Genomic DNA, 20,276 nt, shown 5'->3' with positions numbered 1-20,276 from the left:
ACAAGGGAATGTACTCTTCGCCAAAAAAAGTAGTACTTGCAATGATGGAGATTGGAAAGTCGTTTAGATTTGTCGCTAAATTTTGTATTGTTATTTCTTTTGCATGTTTCTGCATACAATATTGGCTGTTAAAAAAATCTTACCTGTTTTCTGAAGAGGATGTGGCAGAAATTGCACGAAAATATGTTGGTCGGTAAATTAAGGTTCTCGTCACTCTCGGTGGAATTTAATATATTTTTTTTTAAATATGAAAGAAATAGCAAGTCATATGTTAATGTGAAACGGATTGAACTTTCTCTATATAAAGTACAGACATTTTATTTCTCTCTACTTATTTTTTCAGTACTTAGTGAATTACTTATTCTTACCCAGTAAAGGGCGAGGGTTAAATGGAAAAAAAAAAATGTCATCATCTTTCTCTCTCTCTTCCTCACCAGGGAGGGTTGGATGTCCTGAGTTCAGCTCTCGTCTCGGGCAGACTGTTCTTTCTCTGCATGTGGCATATGTTTACAGGGCTGGCTGCCTTGCTGTGATATAGCCTTAGTTGCTGGCTCGGCGTAAAACACCAATTTCCTCCTCCCTTCCTTTCCATCCCTCTCTCTCTCAAACACACAGAATTTGCATCCTAACAACTATGAGCATTTTTTTTTATATGGCTATAGAATGTGTTGCATCGGCTTAATGTGTTCATTTGTTTCTCTTATTTTTAATCAAAGTGGAATCAAACAAAGACATTCCAAATGCATACAACAAGGTCCTTGCTGAGTTCAGACGAAAGTATCCAGGACATATTCTACCTGATAGTGATATACAGTGGCTCTTCATGAACGCTGGAGGCTGGATGGGTGCAATGTGCCTATTACACGCATCAGTTACAGAATATGTTTTGTTCTTTGGAACAGGTGTAAACACATCAGGTCATTCAGGTAAAATGTTTATCAACACCATAACTATGTTATGAGTGCATACTTCCACAATTTGTTCACATTCAGAAGTCTTTAATGGTGAACTAACAATACATTTTTAAATAATAATTAAGATGTTACTTGTTTTGTACAAAGAGAAATAGTTGTAAAACTTCCGATACAAGTTTTCTCAATGCCCAGCTGCTCAAGGTTATTCAGCTAGTTATTGATGCTTAAGAATTAGGTAAAACTTAAGGGTCTTAACACTTGTCTTGCCCAAATGCGCCAGCCTTATTAAATAATTTTCCGGTCACATTAACAAATTTTTAATGTTGAACAGGTCGGTACTGGGCAAACATTTCAGATACTATTTTGCATGGAACTTTCGACCAATGGAAGGAGGGAAGCCTTGAAAAAACTACATATGGACCTGGTGAATAAATTACTTCTAATAAAATTTTAAATTAACAAAGAAGTTGTACATGTTCTTTTTTCCTGTATTATTTTTCTTATTATTCAAGCACACAGAAACAGAAACATAACCTAAGTGTTCTTAAGTGTCAGTACAGTGGTAATTAACTGTTAGGTTTTTTTTTCCCTTCTGGGATATCTAACTTATCTTGCATGAGAAAAAAAGTATATTTAATAGCATTACATTTGATGAGTATTGGAAAATATTTGATAATGAAACAAGCACATTCATTTACTTGGCAGGTGACACTGTTTTTCATGCATGGGGTGAAGCAACTGCTGTTTCGTGGACAGCAGAGACATGGATGGTGGAATATGGACGCGGTTTTATCCCTTCCACTCTTGGCTTTGCTCTGACAGATACCTTATTCAGCACAACAGATTTCCTTACTCTTTTTTATATACTTAAAGTGTATGTTAAAGCACTTATGCTTGAACTAGGATTTCATATAGCAGAGTTCCGACATTTCCTAAAAGAAAACATATGAGTTTTTGACAAATGGTCCTAAGTATTCTAAAGCTTTCTTTTTTTGTTTGTTGGAATGTTTTGGTGGGTTGGTAGAAACTATTTTAATCAAAGGACATATCTTAGCTGACTTACTGGAAGAGGCTACTTAAGATTTAAAACCTGTAAAACTGAGTTATATACTTTGATTTATGTCAAATTTTCTTGACTTAAGTGCTTTTTACAAACTTATATACCTCAGATGTGTGCATAGCTGTGGGTGGATACAAAGGATTTTGATAAATTTTCTTTGCCTATGAAATGTTTACGGCCTGTTTTGATAAGCTTTCAAAGTTTTCATTTTATTTTTTAAAGGTTCTCTGCTCTGTGTTATGTGATGTTGGAGAGTATGCATGGAGAGAAGACTACATAAATTTTCAATAAAATAATCATGCTTCTTTTCATTTACGTGAAAACTGATCTCACAAGACAAAAAAGGTGAAAGTTTCAACACCTCATGTTTTTATTTGTTTGCCATTGTTTGCTCAAGTATGTGAGCAGGTTGTAACATTTTTCTGTTAATGACTCTGGTGCTAAAGATTTCTTATAACTCTTGTCCAGTCATTTAGTGCCAGACAATGTTAACAGTATGTGCAACTTCTATTGCCTCTATTGCTTAAACTCATTTTCTTTTTCCTTGTCAGCATTCCAGCTGTTATTCTAAAATATTTGCTGATAGTTCCTGGAAAGTATTGCAATTTCATTCTGCTGTTTGACTGGTTATCCTAGGTGAATGTTTGATAAATATGATTTTTTTTTTTTTAATTATTGAGAGATCCAGAATTTTCATGATGTGCAAGTATGTTTATCATATATCAATCTGGCCAATGAAATTTTTCTGCGAGTAGACCTTTACTGTACTAAGAATCGCCATTCCAATCCTCTAACCTCATGTTTGCTTTTGTGTTTCAAGATTTGCACTGATGTTAGCTATCCAGTTTGGTGGTGCTAGTTATTAACATAAATGGTCATATGTGTCAGACTAAAGTCTTGAGCTAGAGACAGAAGACTGATGTAACCAATTCGTTTGCTAATAAAACAAGATGCAGGAAAACGGCTCCACAGCTGGACCTTCAAAACTGTTTCAGAGTTTGGTCACCATCATCTCCTTATAGCAGGTCAGATTGATGGCCATATAAACAGCTGGATCAATTTTTCTTGTAAAAATCCAGACTTCATTGAAGTTTAGGTTGTGAGCCTTTTAGTTGATACTTCAGTCCCTGAGTTTTTTTTAATTCTAAAACTAAGGTTAAAAAGGATTGGCAACTGGTTTCAAAGAAACAGAAACAGCACATGTACCACGTCATTTGGCAGTAAACTAATTTCAGGTTGTGGTCTCATTGACTGTTATTGTGCTTGCCTTGTAGTATGGGTTGAGGCTTACATGATTGCATTATACTCATCTGCAACTCAGATTATCTATTAAATTATTATCTGATATCTATTAGACTATCTATTAAAACTCATGGTTATAAGAAATGCTTTTTAGGAGAAGAAACTTTAATTTTTCATAACTGTTTTTTTTATATTTTAACATCTTTTGTTTACTATATATTACTAAGTCATTAAATATGGAAATGAAAATATTGTTTGCCTTTTTATTACTAGTAATTTCTGTATATTTTTAATAATATATAGTAGTATTTTTTTAATGAGCTATTTTTAGGAATATGGTTTCATGTCATTGTTTTCACACTGACTGTCAGAGATCATTACCACTAAACTGAAAGTCAACTAATTTGGAAATACTCTTCACAGAGTAATTGAAAAAAAAGAGCTGCACTCTTCTTCTGCAAACTGTTTAAGATTTAGTTCTAGTGTTATATGATATTTTAAACTTTAGATATAAGCAATACACATCAATGGTCCCTTTCTCCAAGAACACTCCTACCAATAAAGCATATCTATAATCATCTAAATTGCAGGATGAATTATATGAAAACAGTACTGTTTCTTTTTCTTTTTAATTTGATATGGTAATAGGATCCTGCAGAGTGTACATAACCTGTAACTTGAAATCATTTTTGTTCGTTTCACTTCATTGTCCATTTTGCCTTTTGAGACTTCTGATGGATATGTGTCTGGTAAATCATATTCTATATTGTTAATGCTTTTCTTGAACCTGTTTCTTTTCAGTCCCTGCCTCACTGTATTTGTGGGTAGAAGTTGCCATGGAAACTCAGTGCCACTTTCACTTCCTTAGGTGTTGTGGCACATGCAACTTCAGTGAAGGTATGGGCATCCAGAATGAGCAAAAAACATGACTCCTTACCAGTGAGACTGATTACTGGTGACAACACAACTCCTGCAATAACAGAAAGGAAGAGGAGTGGATTTGTCAAGAGCTTGAAAGGTGCATATCAACACAAATACATTTATGAACATGCAACAGCAATGACAGGATCTACTGAAATTCTGCACATTACTTGCAAAGTCTGCCACAGTAGTACCACTGTTAACCCTCATCCTCTGCTATAATACAACCTTACCGTCATCCTCTTGTACTGCATGAGGGCAAGGCACAAAGACTGGCTCCCCTGGGTCAAAGCCTTCCCTTTCCCAATAGACTGGTATTCCAGTGTGCAGGTCAAGTTTGATCAACTGCACACAGGGATGTAAATGTACTCACAGATGTACAAACATGCATGCAGGAACATGTCTTTGAAAGATACAGTTTTGGTGACCCTAAAATGTCTATCTTAAAACCAACACTTCCTGAATTTTATTTATCTTAATACAGTTTTTACCTGCAGGTCTGCTTCTATTGTAATAGGGAAAAAAGAACTCATCAGCCTTTTCTACAATTGGTTTATCATCTAAAACTCTCCCACACATGGGATTAAGAATACATGTAATGCATAAGTGATAACACCTGGCAAAGGGATTGGATTTTAGGTGAACATTACCAAGCAATGACTAAAGACTTGTGAAAAGAGCAGAATTATGAAAAAGAAAATGGCGTTTCATCGTTACCCTGTGATGTCTGGTGAAAAGGGATGTCCCATAACCAAAACGGTATTTTCTCCCATAAAAGTTTGGGTTGATACGTGGTAGCTCTATGTATATCTTTTCTGTGAAAGAAAAAGCAAAACAACCATAAATATGATGAGGCAGGTATATAAATTAAATCAATGACAAAAGTATGGAGATGATAATGAAAGACATGCACAGTCATCATGCCTGTCATGATGAATAAGACATATATATTGAGGTTGAGCATGAAAAGAAGGTTGTTATTATTTGATCTTAATTCTTTACAAGAGAAATCTGGACACATTTTCACTCTAGTGGACGTTCCGGATACAAAGAACTCAGATCCAGCAATGCACACCTGCAGATTTACCAATGAAGTCTGGTGTGAGATGAACAACATTATTGGCAATGACCTTCGCCCGGCCTTAGTGTAGGGGAGAGTAGGAAGGTTATGACCTAGTGGCATCTGCATCATTAAAGAAATAATTATAATAATAGCACATCATTTCTCAGGATATTTGTAAACTTCAAAGTTATTTTTATTATAAGTTTTGGATGGGAATTCGTTCATAAAGATTTTTTTATAAAATAATGTTTAAGATGTGTTTTACATTTTAAACTCGATTACTTTCACTGTGTTTTTCAGATACAAAACGAATAAAAACTAGAAATGTAAGTGTTGAGAAAGAAAGGCTAATCATACCCCTTGTCAAACAGATGAAAAGAATTTATAGCAGCTTTAACGATAGGGAAGACAAATTATATACGATTATATTTTGTGAACCACATCGTACATGCAGTGTATAACGAAAACTAAGAAAAAGCTTTTATTAAAGAGCATCCAAGTCTCAATTGTAACTATGCATACCTTCTCAATATTAAGTGGCAATACATAGCGTCGTAGGACCGCTGTTGCCACATCGCCATGGTTGGTGGTGACATTGGACACACTCAGCTCGTTCACAATGTTCATGTTGTCATACGATGCCAAGTCGACCACCAGATAGTCGCCATCCTCATAGCAATTGACGAAGTGAAAGGTGAAGCAGGCGTTCGCCATATACTGTGTTGGCAAGACTGTGTTGCCTTGGCGACGAGATATCAAGTAGAAACGAATCTGAGCAAAGAAACACACAGGAACGATAAGGAATAAGAGGATTTGCATTGATATCCAGACCAGCCAGATGAATAAGTTAACAATTGTTGTTTCTATAGTTTACAAATGGGATCAAACGTTCACCAGAGTAAGACAGATATCAATGCTGAGAGACAAGGTTGCTGAAGAAATCAACCAGCATCACTGGCTTATAGTGTATAATAATCACCCATTAACCTGATAATACCCACGAGGATTCAAACATTACATTCAACAGAGGTAGATAAAAGCTACGATACAACATTTTAGGAAAGATGTCAGTGAACCTTTCCATGCATATTTTCCAGTAATGAATGTAGTACCGATGTGTTACTTTAATAAATGGCTACCTTTTCGTTGGGATGCAGGTCAAAGTTTTGGAAGACGGAGGATGGTACGAAGGGAGTGTTCTGGCCTAGGATTTTCATGGCACTGAGAGTCGCTGGCTGCTCGAGAATGACAAAGTATTTCTCTGACATGCCAAAACTGTGGCTATAGCTTATTCCAAAATTCCAGCGAGATGGGACTGATGCCACCAACTTCATCTGCTTCATCATGTCTTTGTCTGTAAATGAGGACCAGACAACAATATTAGTTGTTTGAAGTCACTTATTTTGCCTTAAGGGCATGATAAAATGATCACTTCAGTGCAAAAATGTTTCCTCCTCTCAGAAGACCTCTACAAAGGAATCTTTGTAAGTTCCCTTTAACACACCTTGTCTCGTACAGAAATTAATTATCTTCAGCTTCATCCTAACAACATTTTTCGTGTGGTCATTTTCCAGCCAGTATATGATGAATCCATTATCTATTCTGATATGGTGAAGGAGTTTACAACAATCAGTTCGGCTGAAATTAATTCTTGATTTTCAGAATGTCTTTTTCCCGCCTTACCAGAGTCCAGGGAATGTGGGGGTATCTTGATGATATTGTAATTGTTTGGCGGAGTGAAGGATGTCGCCAGGTTATACAGCATACCGTCTCTCCCAATCTGAGGATGAGCTGTAGCCATGTGAACCGAGAAAACTTTTCTCAGATCAAACTGGAAAAAAAAAAAATTAAAAGAACCTAATTATCAGATTAAGTTACTTATTTTTTAAATTTTGAAGTTGGTCATTGATTATTAGTGGTACAGTTGCAGAAGAGTGTCTACACTTTATCAGAACCAGCTTCCACTAACATTGGACTTGCGTGATAAGGTGTCCGGATCGATCTCCTGTAAGACACATGATTCAGTGAGGGCGATCAGCTTGTCCCCATGGCGTATGATATTCACACCTGTCTTGTCATCAACATCTGATGAACTTTCTTCGGTTTGTATAGGCTCTTCTTTGTCTTTGAAATAGGTTGCTGTCCTATCAAGATAAGATTTAAGATTAATTAAAGGTGCGTGAGATTTTCACGAAAGAAGTAAAAGATAGCTAGATGAATTTTGTAGCAGTCATATTGAGTGTGAGAATGCTTGCACCACGATATTCAATCCTTTTTATTACCTTATGGTCAGGATTAAAAAAATTGTTATTTACTTATAAAAACAATCATGAGAATGCTGGTTTTTTTTTTTCATCGGAAGTAAAAACAATATTTAACTAAATGTAAGCTTACACTTCATATTTCAGGATTATAAAGTGTTCTAAAAAGCAAGACTTTTCAGCAATTAAATGCCATGCTTAGAGACCACAAACCCTGCAAATGCTGTCATGCAGGGATCAGGATAGTCTCCTGTTTCCCCATTCTCTCCTACAGCTGTTCGTCGGGCTTTCACAGCTCTCATCCACGCCTTTCGGTCTAGAACACGTGAGGTGTACTTCACTCCACCCTGCTGGATGCTGAAGCGATGCACAACTGCATAACCCTGAAAAAGATGGCTGCTCCCATCCTCGCCCTCCTCGAAGAGACCACAGCCATTGCGATATAAGACACCTGTCAACCATTCTGGAACAGCACCTGCACGGCAAGACAAGGTTGCAAGGGTGGAGAATGAGGAGAGAAGAAACATCTGTTAGCGCTCATAAAGAAAAATAAAAAATAAAAAATAAGACAGTTATGACAGTGCACATTTCAGACAAAATTTTATTAGTAAAGTTATATATATATATATGAGTTCGAAGATCTTAAGAAAGTATGAAACACGTATTCTTCCAAATTGCGACATATAGTATTCTGATCAGAATTTGCCAAGCAGAGCCATTCATCTACCTGTAATGTGTGTATCTACCGGTGTTCGTGTTTCTAAGTCTGCCTGGAATAAAAGCCACGCGGAATCTTGACAACGGTCTGATTGCACTTCGCCAGCAGCTGGTGTCAGGTTCTCGCTCTCCATCACATCATACGACAGATAAGCGTTGCTGAAAAGGGAAAAAATTGCTATGCATCTTTAATAAGCCAGAAGTCCTACACATTTTGAATAGTTCGAAACGGTAAGTATTATGAAAATGCTTAAATAATACGATATATGAAAGCATGATGACGATGACGACAACTATGATGATGATGATGATAAAAATACATTCACAATATCGTACACAATTTCTTCAGTAAGTTTTTTCTACAGTGTTTAGAAAAACGGATAAAACGTTTCTCGAAAAACTATCCCTGTGCTCATATTTTACTGAAATAAATTCATCTGACCATATAAAACAAATATTTAATTGAACATTTTTTTCTGTCTGTGGTTTCCTAATTCTACTTCAGAGAATTGAAATGACATTCCAAGAATCAAAATGAAAAGGATAGTATCAAAATCAAAATGTTATCTTCAGAATCAACACTTACAGTTCCCTGTGCATTTGTCAAACTGTTCGACAGATGAAGTACCACGTGCGCAAATAATACTTCTAATTTGTCTAGAGATGAGTTGCACTAGTAGCAGTGTCAGCCCACTTATAACCCGATCACTCTGATATTTATGGTCAGCGTTATGCACAAAGAGGACATGTACTAACACTCACACTATCAAGACCCGAACAAGGAATAAAAAAGAGACCACCTCCGTTAATTTTGGGAAAGAAGATTCAGTTCCTACTTTAAACACACCACATCAAACATACCTGTGTTTTTCCCTGAGCCGGAACTTCAACGAAGACACACAGATGATGATGGCTCAAGAACAATCTTTATGTTCTGCCCGTCATGTTATGAGAGGCCTACTTCCAACAAAGCAAAGCTGGCTTTTCTCGTTTTTCCCAATAGGAGACACATTTAAATTGCAGGATACGTGCAGAAAGGCAGGTATACTTGTTACTTGTCTTTTACCTGACCTTTCTGTCAGTCGGAGACAAGAACGTGAAGTCTACCGATGGATGGCGGGAATCTTCTCGACCACTTGTCCTGTCCGTGGGGGCTCATTGCCCTCCGAGAGACAATGTGCCTATATAGACCATGTAACACTGGACGTTCCCATGTGGGCATTTTATTCGCATATGTGTATGGAATGAATTTTTTGGATCTTTTGGTCACAAACTTTTAAAATAAATAAGCACCCGACTATACTTATTTCATTATCCCATGTCCTTGTAGTGCACAATAATGCATTATCCCATGCCGTTTCTAGTACATATTAATATATTATCCCATGTCATTGAAGTACATAATACACAGACCCTCGGAACACATTGCTGTTTTCTCGCACATACACGAGGCCTGCGTTCATTAATATTCCATGACATTTCAGACATTTGATGACCTTTATGGCATCTCGTGATCTGTCATGTGACACAGGTAAAGTGACCCCTGCTGTCACAACGCATATCTCCAAAATGACAGTATTCTGTCGGTATGTGGATGTGAGTGGCAGGCACGCACTCAAAAGAAGAAGAAAAAAATGAGAGTAATATATTCAGGGCTTAAGAGTGACAAGAAAAATACAGTAAATTCTGAGGAGGGTATGATTTTATTCAGCATGTCCTCACTTCGTAAAAATAGTAAATAGTAAAAAGTTGCGCTAGTAAAATCTTGCTCCTCCTCGTCTCGACTTCAGTCTTAATTTCCTCGGTCAACGACCCTCTGTTGCCGCAATACACTGTAATTATACATGTAATAATGTACATAGTTCAACACACCACGGTTATCCAAAGTTAATGTGCATGAAGTTTATTTTGATGATTAGAAAGCAACTTCAGAGCTCAGGGAAAGACGGTAGACACTTAAACGATCTCAGGGATCGGAGGCAGAGGAACATTTAACTGCTCCTCTATCCTCCAACATAAACTTTCACTTGGCCTTTGGCACGTAGTTTCCATGGAATGTCAAGGGCATTTTTAGGTCAGCCGGAGTTTCGGCGCGAGCAATCTCCTGGAAAGTCTGTCCGTCCAGAATGAGAAGGAAGCAAGGGTCCTTCCCGGTCTTACTGAGAACAGGGCACAAAACCACGCCTGGACAGAGAGACAGACAAAGCTCTTTAGCAGACGAACTATAACTATGCAGGCATGCAATTTAACTATATATTAATTGCCAATCCATTTATCCATATTCATCGCAATAAAACAATGACTCAAATTATTGACCGGAAACGCGTACACGAACCGAGCATAAAAACCCCATCTCTCTCTAGCATACACATACACGCACGAAAGTGCACAGAGGGGAGAGGAGATGTTAGGTTTTGATAAATGTCAACTGCCAAGAACGCCTTTCTGGACGCCATGTATCATTTACAAGACAAGAGTTTGCTGTGCGACCGTGTAAATGATGAGACGGGGACTTTACCTTTATCCTCCTCCGCTGCACCGGGCTCTGGGACGAAAACTGGTTCACCTGGCATCCACCCATCCTCCTTCCAGGTGACAACTTCTCTCTTGTCTAAATCCAGTTTCGTCAACTGCACAACACAAAGAGTATCAGTGCTTGTGGGTGGTCACCAGCGCTAGTTTCTGATGGAGATTGAACAATAATCCAACTCTTACTGTTTTTTTTAGCTGGGTCATGCGGTTATATCTGCACTATGTCGAAAATATGTAGTGCAGAATTAGCAACAAGGCAATTAAAATATTTCTTGTCAGGCCTGGTATCACACAATTCTTAGCAGTTTTGAACACGCAAACAAAGCATCTACTGAAAAAGATTCTTACATTTCTTATCTACAATTTTGTATCTGTTCGGCAAGTCGATGACTTTAAATGAATACTGATTATATTGGACGAGCTGTGAGCGATTTCTTGATACAAGACTCAAAATTGTATGTTTGAGAGAAATGGGCAAATATGAGTAGCTTGTAAAGTGCAAACGTGTTTGAAGGTATATATATATAGAGAGAGAGAGACCACAATCTGTAGACATTATACACCCGTACGTTCATACGTCTCTACACGACAACAATCCTGCGGGTATTTGCACACATCTTACACTAGAGGGCGCCCTTCTCTCTTGCTTACGTACGCGTGTATCCACCATCTACCCCCCCCCCTCCACACTGACACACACACACACATGCACGCACGCACATACACTCAAACACTCACAATAAATGTGTCCACCCACCTGCATATTGCTGCCAAATATTCCGGTCCCATACACGTAACGATACTTGCGACCGTTGAATTTGTCATAGTTGATACGCGGTAGCTCCATCACCACTTTGTTGTTCCCTGTCGGCAGATAAACCAATCGCGAAGAATCAAAGCACCTAGCACACACACACACACACTTATGTTCTCCATAGAAGCTGAAATGGTTATCTCTACTCTTTGCACTCTCAATGCCACTAGAGCTGCCTGAGAATAAATGTGGATCTTCAAAAACAAAAGCTCTGATGTGCTACAGTATCCATGTGCTTTGTCCAGAACCTGCCATTCTATTATGATGACGCCGTCTGTAATAGTGACCCCCTTCCCATCATTCTCGTTGTGAACTCACCATCTAATATGAAGTCTGGTTTGAGAAACACGGATCCGTCTGGTTGAAGTTTGGCCTGGGCCCTACTGTAGTCAGGGTCTACGAGGTTCTCTCCGACCTTTGCTGCTGACTGCCATGAAACAAGGAACAATGGAGATCATCACAACAATGCACGACATTGTTTTAAAATTTAGATGAGATTGAGAGTTCTGTGACAGTGACACTGATAGTGTTTCTGTGACAAAACCTTCTGAATTAACAACCCTTAGTCCAACTAGGTTTAGAAAATACTCTTTTTAAAAACCAAAATATCATGAAAAATCCTGCCTGCAGAGCTTGATCTTACCAGGTTAAGAGGAAGGACGTATCTCCTGAAGCAAGGATCCACACGGGAGATCCCCTCCTCATCCAGTTTGTCCACATATAACTCTTCAAAGATGTCAAGATTATCGTAACCCACGAAATCCACCACGAGCTGAACCTTCGTCCTCGTAGCAGTTGACGAAATGAAAGGTGAAGCCGGGGTCGGTGCAAAACCTGATGGGCACCTCTTTCCCATCCGACTGCCTAACGACCCGGAAGATGAGCTGCGACCAGCATGGACACCTTACTGGACACTTCAAACCTTAACTGCTCTCGTGTTTTAAATTAAATAAGTCTAAGCAAGGTCTAGTGAAGTTACATTTGAGATACTTCTTAATTATCCTACTTTTGAGTAGAAGTTCAATATGCAGTCTAGAAATGTCAAAAACAGTTTATTAAAAACTGTTCAAAACTGCGTCCACAGATTAAACATTCCGGAAAAAACTTACATATACTTATTACATAAAAGCCGAAAGTGTTAGCATCGTAATGGCAATGTCACAGCATAGTTTCAAAAGTCAGACCTTTTCTGTCGGATACTTGTTAAAGCAGTCGAAGACGGAAGATTTTCGCCAGTTGCTCGTTGTTATTTTAAAGGTCCTATGGTGACAGGCTGCTCCATGATGACGAAATAGTCACGGGACATGCCGAAGCTGTGGTTGTAGCTTAATGTCGAGGTGCCATCGTGATCTTAACGACGCTTTCATTTCGGCATTGGACATAGCACTTTTATCTGGGAGAGAACGAACTTTATCAAATCGAATGATGCTAGGAGAAAGAGTTATTAGTAACTAACGTATCAGATGTAGTGACGACGACGATGGATGATAATTGACAATGTCCGCTTTTCATGGCGTTTGTGAAGGTGTAAGTTCCCGAATTTAAAAAAAAGTTATCGCTAAATATGAAAAAGCAATTCTCCTGCCTGATCCTTTCGGAGGTGGTGCGATCTTGATGATGTTGTAATTGTTGGGGGGATTGAAGGCAGTTCCCAAGTAAAACATGTTGCCTTCGCTGTCAAAGTGAGGGTGCGCCGTGCCCAAATGGACAGCAATGACACCTGGAAGTGTTTCCTGAAATCAGGAAATTTATTTATCGCAGTCACGTAAGAAAAAACGTCCACCTTCACCTGTATACAAAAGAAAATAAGCTCCTCTCCCCAAGTTCCAAAAAGAACACACGCAAAGATGAAACATTTTGCTCTCGCCAATTCCTGTTGAGCCTGTAATCCACTATCACAGGGTCAAGTCTTCCTGCATACAGCAATGCATGTGCCTGCTAGTGACTATATTTTTCTAAGAAGTTCTGACATGTATGCGCAGAAGCGTCTGTTAGTTTGTCCTTTTATGGTCAGCGACCAACATGCAATACTTCAAACTGATTAAGTGGTGAGTGGACTCAAGCCACTGTAGCGAAGTCAGAAAGCGTAGATATAGAGAGGCTGCACTCCTTTGTCCTTATTTGTTAAGAAAAGTTGCGTCCCTTTGAAACGTGATGCTACCATGGTGCAGCCTCTCTATATCTATCCTTTCTGAGCCAGAGAGGGTAGATATAGAGGGGCTGCGCTCTGGTAGCATCAGAGAGGGCAGATATAGAGAGGCTGCACTCTTTCTTTCTCCTTACTTGTTAAGAAAAGTAGTGACGTAGTTGCGTCCCTTAGAAACGGGATGCTACCAGAGTGCAGCCTCTCTATATCTACGCTCTCTGGCGAAGTAAAGTGTTGAATCGATGGTTGCGAAAGGATATTTTATTTGAAAAAAAACTTTTTTATTTTACTTTTTTATCTTGTGGCAGAGCGTGCGTGTTCGTATGTTTAACTTAACTCGACCCTTGTGCATAAGTCAGCTTTGGTGTTTAGGCTAGGGTTTGTGGTAAAGTTGATCGTTGGGGTTTAGGTGTAGTTTTGTTTTGGCAGAATGGTAAAGCAGAGAAAACGCTCGGTTGAAACCAATGTTTGGAATTCAGCACAGCGTGCACTCATGCATAAAACAGACTAAAGCCAGAACTTCCTGGGAAAAAATATAGTCCCTGCCCGCCAAAGCAAGAGAGACAACTGGGCCCTGCCGTGCATACGATAGACATGCATTAAAGCACGCAGAAGAGAAATGGTATACCCGGACCGTAAATAGGTTACAATCCAGTTCCAGACTTACCCGTGTACCCTTTTTCTGGAGAGTTTCCGGGTCGACCTGCAGCATCAGGGGCGTCTCCGTCATGGCGTACAGCCGGTCGCCGAACTCCACGATGTTGACAGACGTGTTGTCGGTCAGGTCCGACTGTCTGGGCTTGAAGAACGACATCACTCTGCCAACACGAGTCAGGTCGATGATGCTTTGTTTGTGGCTATGCTGCTGGGCCAGGCAGGTAAGTATGGGACAATCTACATTAGTTCGTTTTTCAGACGTCTGTCAAAACGGGGCGTTCATATATTCAATGACTTGCGACAGACAGAAATGAGGCCGAGTGACATGGGAACGGATATAGGTATTAGTATCGGACACCAAGACAGCGAACTAAGGGTTTATGTTTGCTAAGTAGCCATGCCATGTAAGAAGGTCCACAAAAAAATGAAGAAATAGTGAGACTGAGGCCACATTAATATGGGGAAGGGGTGGAGTAAGGAAGAATGTATTTCATCAGTAGTAGTTGCATATTAGAATTTATGAGCATATTGGTATGTAGATGCGCGTGAGTAAATGAGTGAGTGAGACCATCTCACCGCTGAAACAAACTCTTGCACGGATCAGGATAAGCGTAGGTCCCGAACTGCGATGTCACTAGCCGGTTGGCTTGACTGACTGTTGCCAGGTGTCCGTGTCAAGGATGCGGGGAAAGTATGTCACCTTGCCATTGCTGATTGTAAAACGGTGAAGCACCGAGAAACCGTCGAACAGATGTTTGGTGCGAGACTCACCCAGGGCAAATACCCCGGGACCATTGCGATACAGCGATCCTTCCAGCCATTTAGGCACTTCGCCTAAAACATTTTTTTTAAATCTCAATCCTGGTGAACTGAAAATCAGTTTCAGAAAGTCCGAGAATTTGTTACTGCAATGTTTACAGTCATTTTAGAAGATTTTGTTCCCCATAACTATTACCCGTTTAATGAAAGGAAAGGCTTCAATCAAAAGCACAAACTCCCGATATATAATTACATACATTGATATCTATTTCTTACAAGTCAGGACTGAGTTTTAGAGAGAAATGGATAGCAGAAATATGATCAACATCAACGTCAATTATTTTTTTCACATTATTTAGCAAGAATAGCTACAAACCTATAATGAAACCATTAAATTTCAGGGAACACAAACGCACAAAGCGTACAGTAACATCATCGAGCTCAAGTATTGTTGTCTCTGTGTGTGTGTGAGAGAGTGAGAGTTGAAGGCAGGAAAGGGAGGACAGGACAGAGAAGGAAGAGTGAAAGTTTCCCTCACCCCCAGGAACTTTAACTTTTACTTGTGTGTTTACGGGATTCTCGGGAAAAGAGTCAGGCTTATTCTGGAACCAAGGATGTTTGTAGTCTGAAGACATCGCAGCTGCTTTGTAAGCCCGTCTGTTTACTGAAATGAAACAATAAAATCCGATGATATAATTTTAAGAAAAGTTAGTCTGGTCTTAGGTGGTGGAAATATGTCAATGGAGTTTCTGGTATGTAAAAATTCACTATTCACTCTATTGTGAGTACGACAACACTGTTATCGTCTGCTTGGCTGTAAGGTGTCAAACTGGTAGAGAACTTTGTCCAGAAATCGAAACACAACGCGAGACGTTTGCTCTGGTAATAATTAGGTTCCTGATGTTTTATGATGTGTCACTCGAAGAGTTTAATGTTTGAAATGAATATGACAAAGGCTGCAATGAAAGGAAACGCTTGGCAAAAGAGGACTTTCGTTCGCATGTAATCCAGATGCTGAAGTCACATACAGGATATCCGATGAAGTCAGTTTCTAGTGAGGGTGCCTACCTTCCCCATCCCTCTATGGGAGTCAGGTACATTCCCAACAGTTGGGTCGACTGAGTAAGTTTGCTGTGCTACATGGTTATCCTCATGTATGATATACATATATTAAAATTGACATGGAGTATATTCCACACATATCAACATCAGTCGAGGTCTAGCGTATGTTAACTTAAAACGTTTACGTTCAAACTAACCCTAAAAAAAAAAAAAAAAAAAAAAAAAGTACAAGAGAAAAGAAAAAAAATAATTAACAGCTGTGATTAGTGTGGTTGGGCGTTAAGTTTTACTCTTCAAACCCAGATTAGCAAATGTGATACAATGCGTACAGTACGCATAAAAGTTCGGATTCAATTTTCGTCATTCAACAGGGACTCTTAAAAATCACACAATTTTTCAGACATTTTGAAGTCTCACGTTTTGTGAACTAAGACAATGTTCTGCTGTCTCTCCACTGTAGACTGGTGCTTTTGGTTGGTTATGCTTTACAACTATAGTCACGAGCTAAGGTTGTATCACATACTACACCAGCATAGTAAACAGCTACATCCTGAAGAGAACCAAACCCACACTACCGTGCTAGCACAATGGCATCCTAGATATGTGGAATATTTAGCTTTTGAATAAATGAAATAAAGTAAAGTGAAACTTACGCTGTGACTTGATTCTGCCAACACAGGCTTTTTTTAAATTTTATTTTTTAAGAGCTTGTTCTCCTGAATTCTTAACAAAGCCTAATTTGCTTTCCTCTCGACACCCACACAATAGCTTTGTTCCGCCCAACGCTGTACATTGTGATGTGAAATATTTATGTCTTCCTGTCTGCCGCAGTGACAGGACGACCCGGACAGGTACACGGAGCACGTTGGCCTTTTAGGTCTGAGCTACACCACATCCACGCTCCTTCTTCCCTGCTCCATTCGTATACAACTTCGCAATATTTATTAATGTTGAATTTCCACACGAGCCAGACCCCCTCGTTCGTGCCTGACTAACATCAAGAAGTGGACAGCTCGCCAGATAGGGGAACATAACCCAGAAGGGTTAAACCATTGCCTTCAAGCGCAAATACCTCGCAACTGAAATTGCGACAGGTATTTTTGAATATTTATATTGTAGCCGGACCGATGTGCTTGCTCACTCATGCTAAGGTTAATACTGCGGCCCCTAGTGCCAAATCAGTCCGTTCTTCTTTGGTCTTCCAGGGAAAAGGACAGCAGTTCCCACGGAGAATTTTCTGCTAAAATCATAGCTCTCGCGTTGTGTGTGTTTTTCCATCCACTACACATCCGCATTTAGTCGACCTAGGAATCCACAATAGACCTGCTTTTTCCCAAAAGTGTGTTTTCTTCGGTGCGTCGTTCACCGCGAATCTTCCTATGTGCTGTCTGCTGTATCACAACTACAAACGACACAAATCAGTTTTCCCTCTAATGATACACGTTCACCTCTTTCACATGGCGAGGACATACGTACGATACGCTAGCATACGTTCGGACTGACACGCTCACGCAAGGTAAATTCAAAGACATTTCTATTCTAACCTACCTACAGCCTACTAATCCCTAGCACCTAACTCCCTGTGATGGGGAAGAGGGAGTTGAGTGACACGAGCCGCTTTCCAGCGGGACCATAATACCAAAGACGTTCATTAATCAATGAAGGTAGTGACAGCACATTGCGGTATGGTGCTCCTCTCGTACTCAGCGTGCTTTTACTCAGAGGGAATGGTTGAGTGACCCGAGCCGCTTTCCAGCGGGACCAAGACGGGACTGGCGGTAAAATGGGTACAACTCTCGTACTCAGAACTACTTTTACTGCTCTTCCAAGCGGGACTAGTCCCCTTTCGGTAACAGGTGCAAGCACTGAATTTTTCTTGCTATTTATACTGTAGATTTTGAGTGCTACGTCATCCGCTAGTGTCGTTCGTCTCGAGCTGCGCCATTCGCGTGACCGAGCATGGAGGTTCAAAGGGGTGTGGGGTAGAGGGAACAAAGCACTGTCAGCGGTACATACTACAGCATCAAATAACCACAATAAAGACAACTATCTGGGATACACCATATTAAAGAACATTTTTTAGAACATTTGCGTAATGGGAATTTTAAGAAATATAGAATTTGTGTTCTTGTACTAAATTCAAATGAAAAATTGTAACTGTATGGGACAGAGAAGCGAAACAGAAAGTTTTTTTTTTTTTGATCGTTCCTGGTGGCGCCCGCTTCACCGCTTCTGCGTCTTATCATATCCCTCGACAACTGGTACTGGCGGGTTTGCTTCAGTATACGATAACGGTTTACTATTAAGAAAGTGATGATGAATACCAGCTATGATAATATCCACACATACCCTCCAAAACTCACGGTGTACTTTCAAAACAAAGATCACCTCGCTGGACTGATACAAAGATACATATCTAGCAGACGACGCGAGCTCTCTTTGGTGGAGGTGCAAAAGGATTTGGTGCATGTCAATCAGAAATGTTTATGCCTAATGACTTTCCCTATAAAATAATTTCCAAGAAATCTTAACAATAATTATTCACTGGAAACGATTTTTTTAAATCACTATTCTGCACCCCCTTCACAACACACTGTGCAAAATGTATGTCCGCTAGGATTCGCACAGGGTTATCGTACCTTACTGACATACCTGAGAGTGAGACCACGAACTTAGATCCCCTCTACGTCCATGGTGAGACGGAACATTGTCAACATTCTATTTTTGAGGGTAGCATCATTCTCATGTGTACTGAATCGATCTCGGGTGATATGCACTTTAAATAGGTTGTACTTTGAACAGTATATTAAACCGGAGATTGAGTGGTACTAAGAATAGAATAAAACCCAACACGAACCAACTAGGAATGAACTAAACTAACATGTGAGAGTGACACTTGCAACAAAGTACGACTGTCGAGTTTAGTGCTCTAAATATTCGATCAGCCCTTTTTTTAAAACTCGTTCCTGTGTAACATGTTTATAATAATTATGCGCATTATAGCTTACGAACGTGAAGTAGTAGGATCGGTCGTTCCGTGCAGGAACTGCTTAGCATCGCTCAAAACAAACCTCGACTAACAACATCAGACTTAGATGCGCAGACATCTTCATGGTATGTAAGGTCAGAATTCATGACCGGTTTTAAGGGTCATTTCCTGTAAGGTCGATGTGACGATGTCAGACTTTTCCAGCTAACTACTAAAACACATATCACGCTTTATTATGGATTGGTTTCGAGAAATAAAACCACGAAAATGTCTTCTAATCCATAGAAACGCGTTCCATAGAAGACACCTCGCTATACCCACGAACTTGTGTTACTATACTACACACATCCGTGGTATAGATGTAAGATGTTTCTGTTTGAACATCAGTGTCGAAATACTCTCATTCTAATTTTTTTTTCCCGCTTGGACGATTCGCCAATTTTAAATCGGAAACGGAAGTGAGAGCCCTGCTTCGTTAGGGTTTAATTATTACGATTGATGACTGCTGCGATGGGGCAGAGGAAACAAATGACAGACACTTATCCAGTCAATGAAGGTCCGTGTTCTACACAGTGGCCTTGCGCATGCAAGCATGATGATGCAAGTACACAAAAATCCGAAAAATTTCGGAAAGATTCAAGGTTGGCGTTGACCGTACAACAGTTATAACTTTGCACAGACTGGGAAGTTTTATTGTAGATGCATTCTATTGTAAGGTTAACGCAATAAAATATTGTGTATATCTTGGTAGATTTAATGTTACTGAAATTTACCATTTCCCAATTGCTGCTATCTTCTCTAGGTGGGAATTGCAGTAACACAGTGTAGCTTAATAAAAAAAGAGTAACATCCCAGGAGACGACTCAATACCTGATGAAAGCGTGTAATGATAACAGTCGAGTTTATAAATATTTTAAATATTTGATCGGTAGTGATATAGAAGCCCGGTTTTGAAACTTTTCCAGATGAGTACCACTATCGAAAATTCGCTTTGATGACTGCATACCACGATTATTAGTTCTGATAAGCATACATCTTTTTCAGCCATTGTTACTACATCACACATTTTAATATGGATTTTCTTGAGGTTGTTTCGCAGTGCATCCAACAACTTAAACAGAACAACACAAAAAAACACA

The 20,276-nt window shown here is 39.4% G+C and overlaps 3 protein-coding genes across 3 annotated transcripts; 1 reads left to right on the top strand and 2 right to left on the bottom strand.

The window, feature by feature from the left end:
• The first annotated feature begins 9 nt into the window (after positions 1 to 9).
• LOC112556281 (sigma non-opioid intracellular receptor 1-like) lies at positions 10 to 3,465 on the top strand. Its single transcript, XM_025225128.1, has 4 exons — positions 10 to 189; positions 717 to 926; positions 1,246 to 1,338; positions 1,620 to 3,465. Exons 1-4 carry the CDS (start codon positions 42 to 44, stop codon positions 1,862 to 1,864), a joined length of 696 nt encoding a protein of 231 aa, XP_025080913.1. The 5' UTR covers positions 10 to 41; the 3' UTR covers positions 1,865 to 3,465.
• A 905-nt stretch (positions 3,466 to 4,370) lies between these two features.
• Positions 4,371 to 16,874, bottom strand: LOC112555861 (retinoid isomerohydrolase-like). Its single transcript, XM_025224410.1, is given in 20 exon segments — positions 4,371 to 4,482; positions 4,855 to 4,952; positions 5,213 to 5,320; positions 5,723 to 5,971; positions 6,340 to 6,554; positions 6,884 to 7,031; positions 7,170 to 7,344; positions 7,675 to 7,936; positions 8,189 to 8,337; positions 10,206 to 10,362; positions 10,697 to 10,808; positions 11,468 to 11,574; positions 11,843 to 11,951; positions 12,531 to 12,556; positions 13,110 to 13,257; positions 14,338 to 14,488; positions 14,904 to 14,979; positions 14,982 to 15,161; positions 15,625 to 15,750; positions 16,802 to 16,874. Coding segments are annotated over 18 exon segments (2,484 nt in total). The 5' UTR covers positions 15,722 to 15,750; positions 16,802 to 16,874; the 3' UTR covers positions 4,371 to 4,482; positions 4,855 to 4,937.
• Positions 9,863 to 12,407, bottom strand: LOC112556280 (beta,beta-carotene 15,15'-dioxygenase-like). The gene is made up of 5 exons (XM_025225127.1): positions 12,168 to 12,407; positions 11,843 to 11,951; positions 11,468 to 11,574; positions 10,697 to 10,808; positions 9,863 to 10,362 (listed from the first exon to the last, which is right to left on the bottom strand). Exons 1-5 carry the CDS (start codon positions 12,378 to 12,380, stop codon positions 10,202 to 10,204), a joined length of 702 nt encoding a protein of 233 aa, XP_025080912.1. The 5' UTR covers positions 12,381 to 12,407; the 3' UTR covers positions 9,863 to 10,201.
• Positions 16,875 to 20,276: the final 3,402 nt, after the last annotated feature.

This window comes from Pomacea canaliculata, linkage group LG2, assembly GCF_003073045.1.
Source record: "Pomacea canaliculata isolate SZHN2017 linkage group LG2, ASM307304v1, whole genome shotgun sequence".
NCBI classification, from domain to species: domain Eukaryota; kingdom Metazoa; phylum Mollusca; class Gastropoda; order Architaenioglossa; family Ampullariidae; genus Pomacea; species Pomacea canaliculata.
The sequence above is the reverse complement of the archived record's forward strand: the minus strand, read 5'-3'. Positions and strand labels throughout refer to the sequence as shown.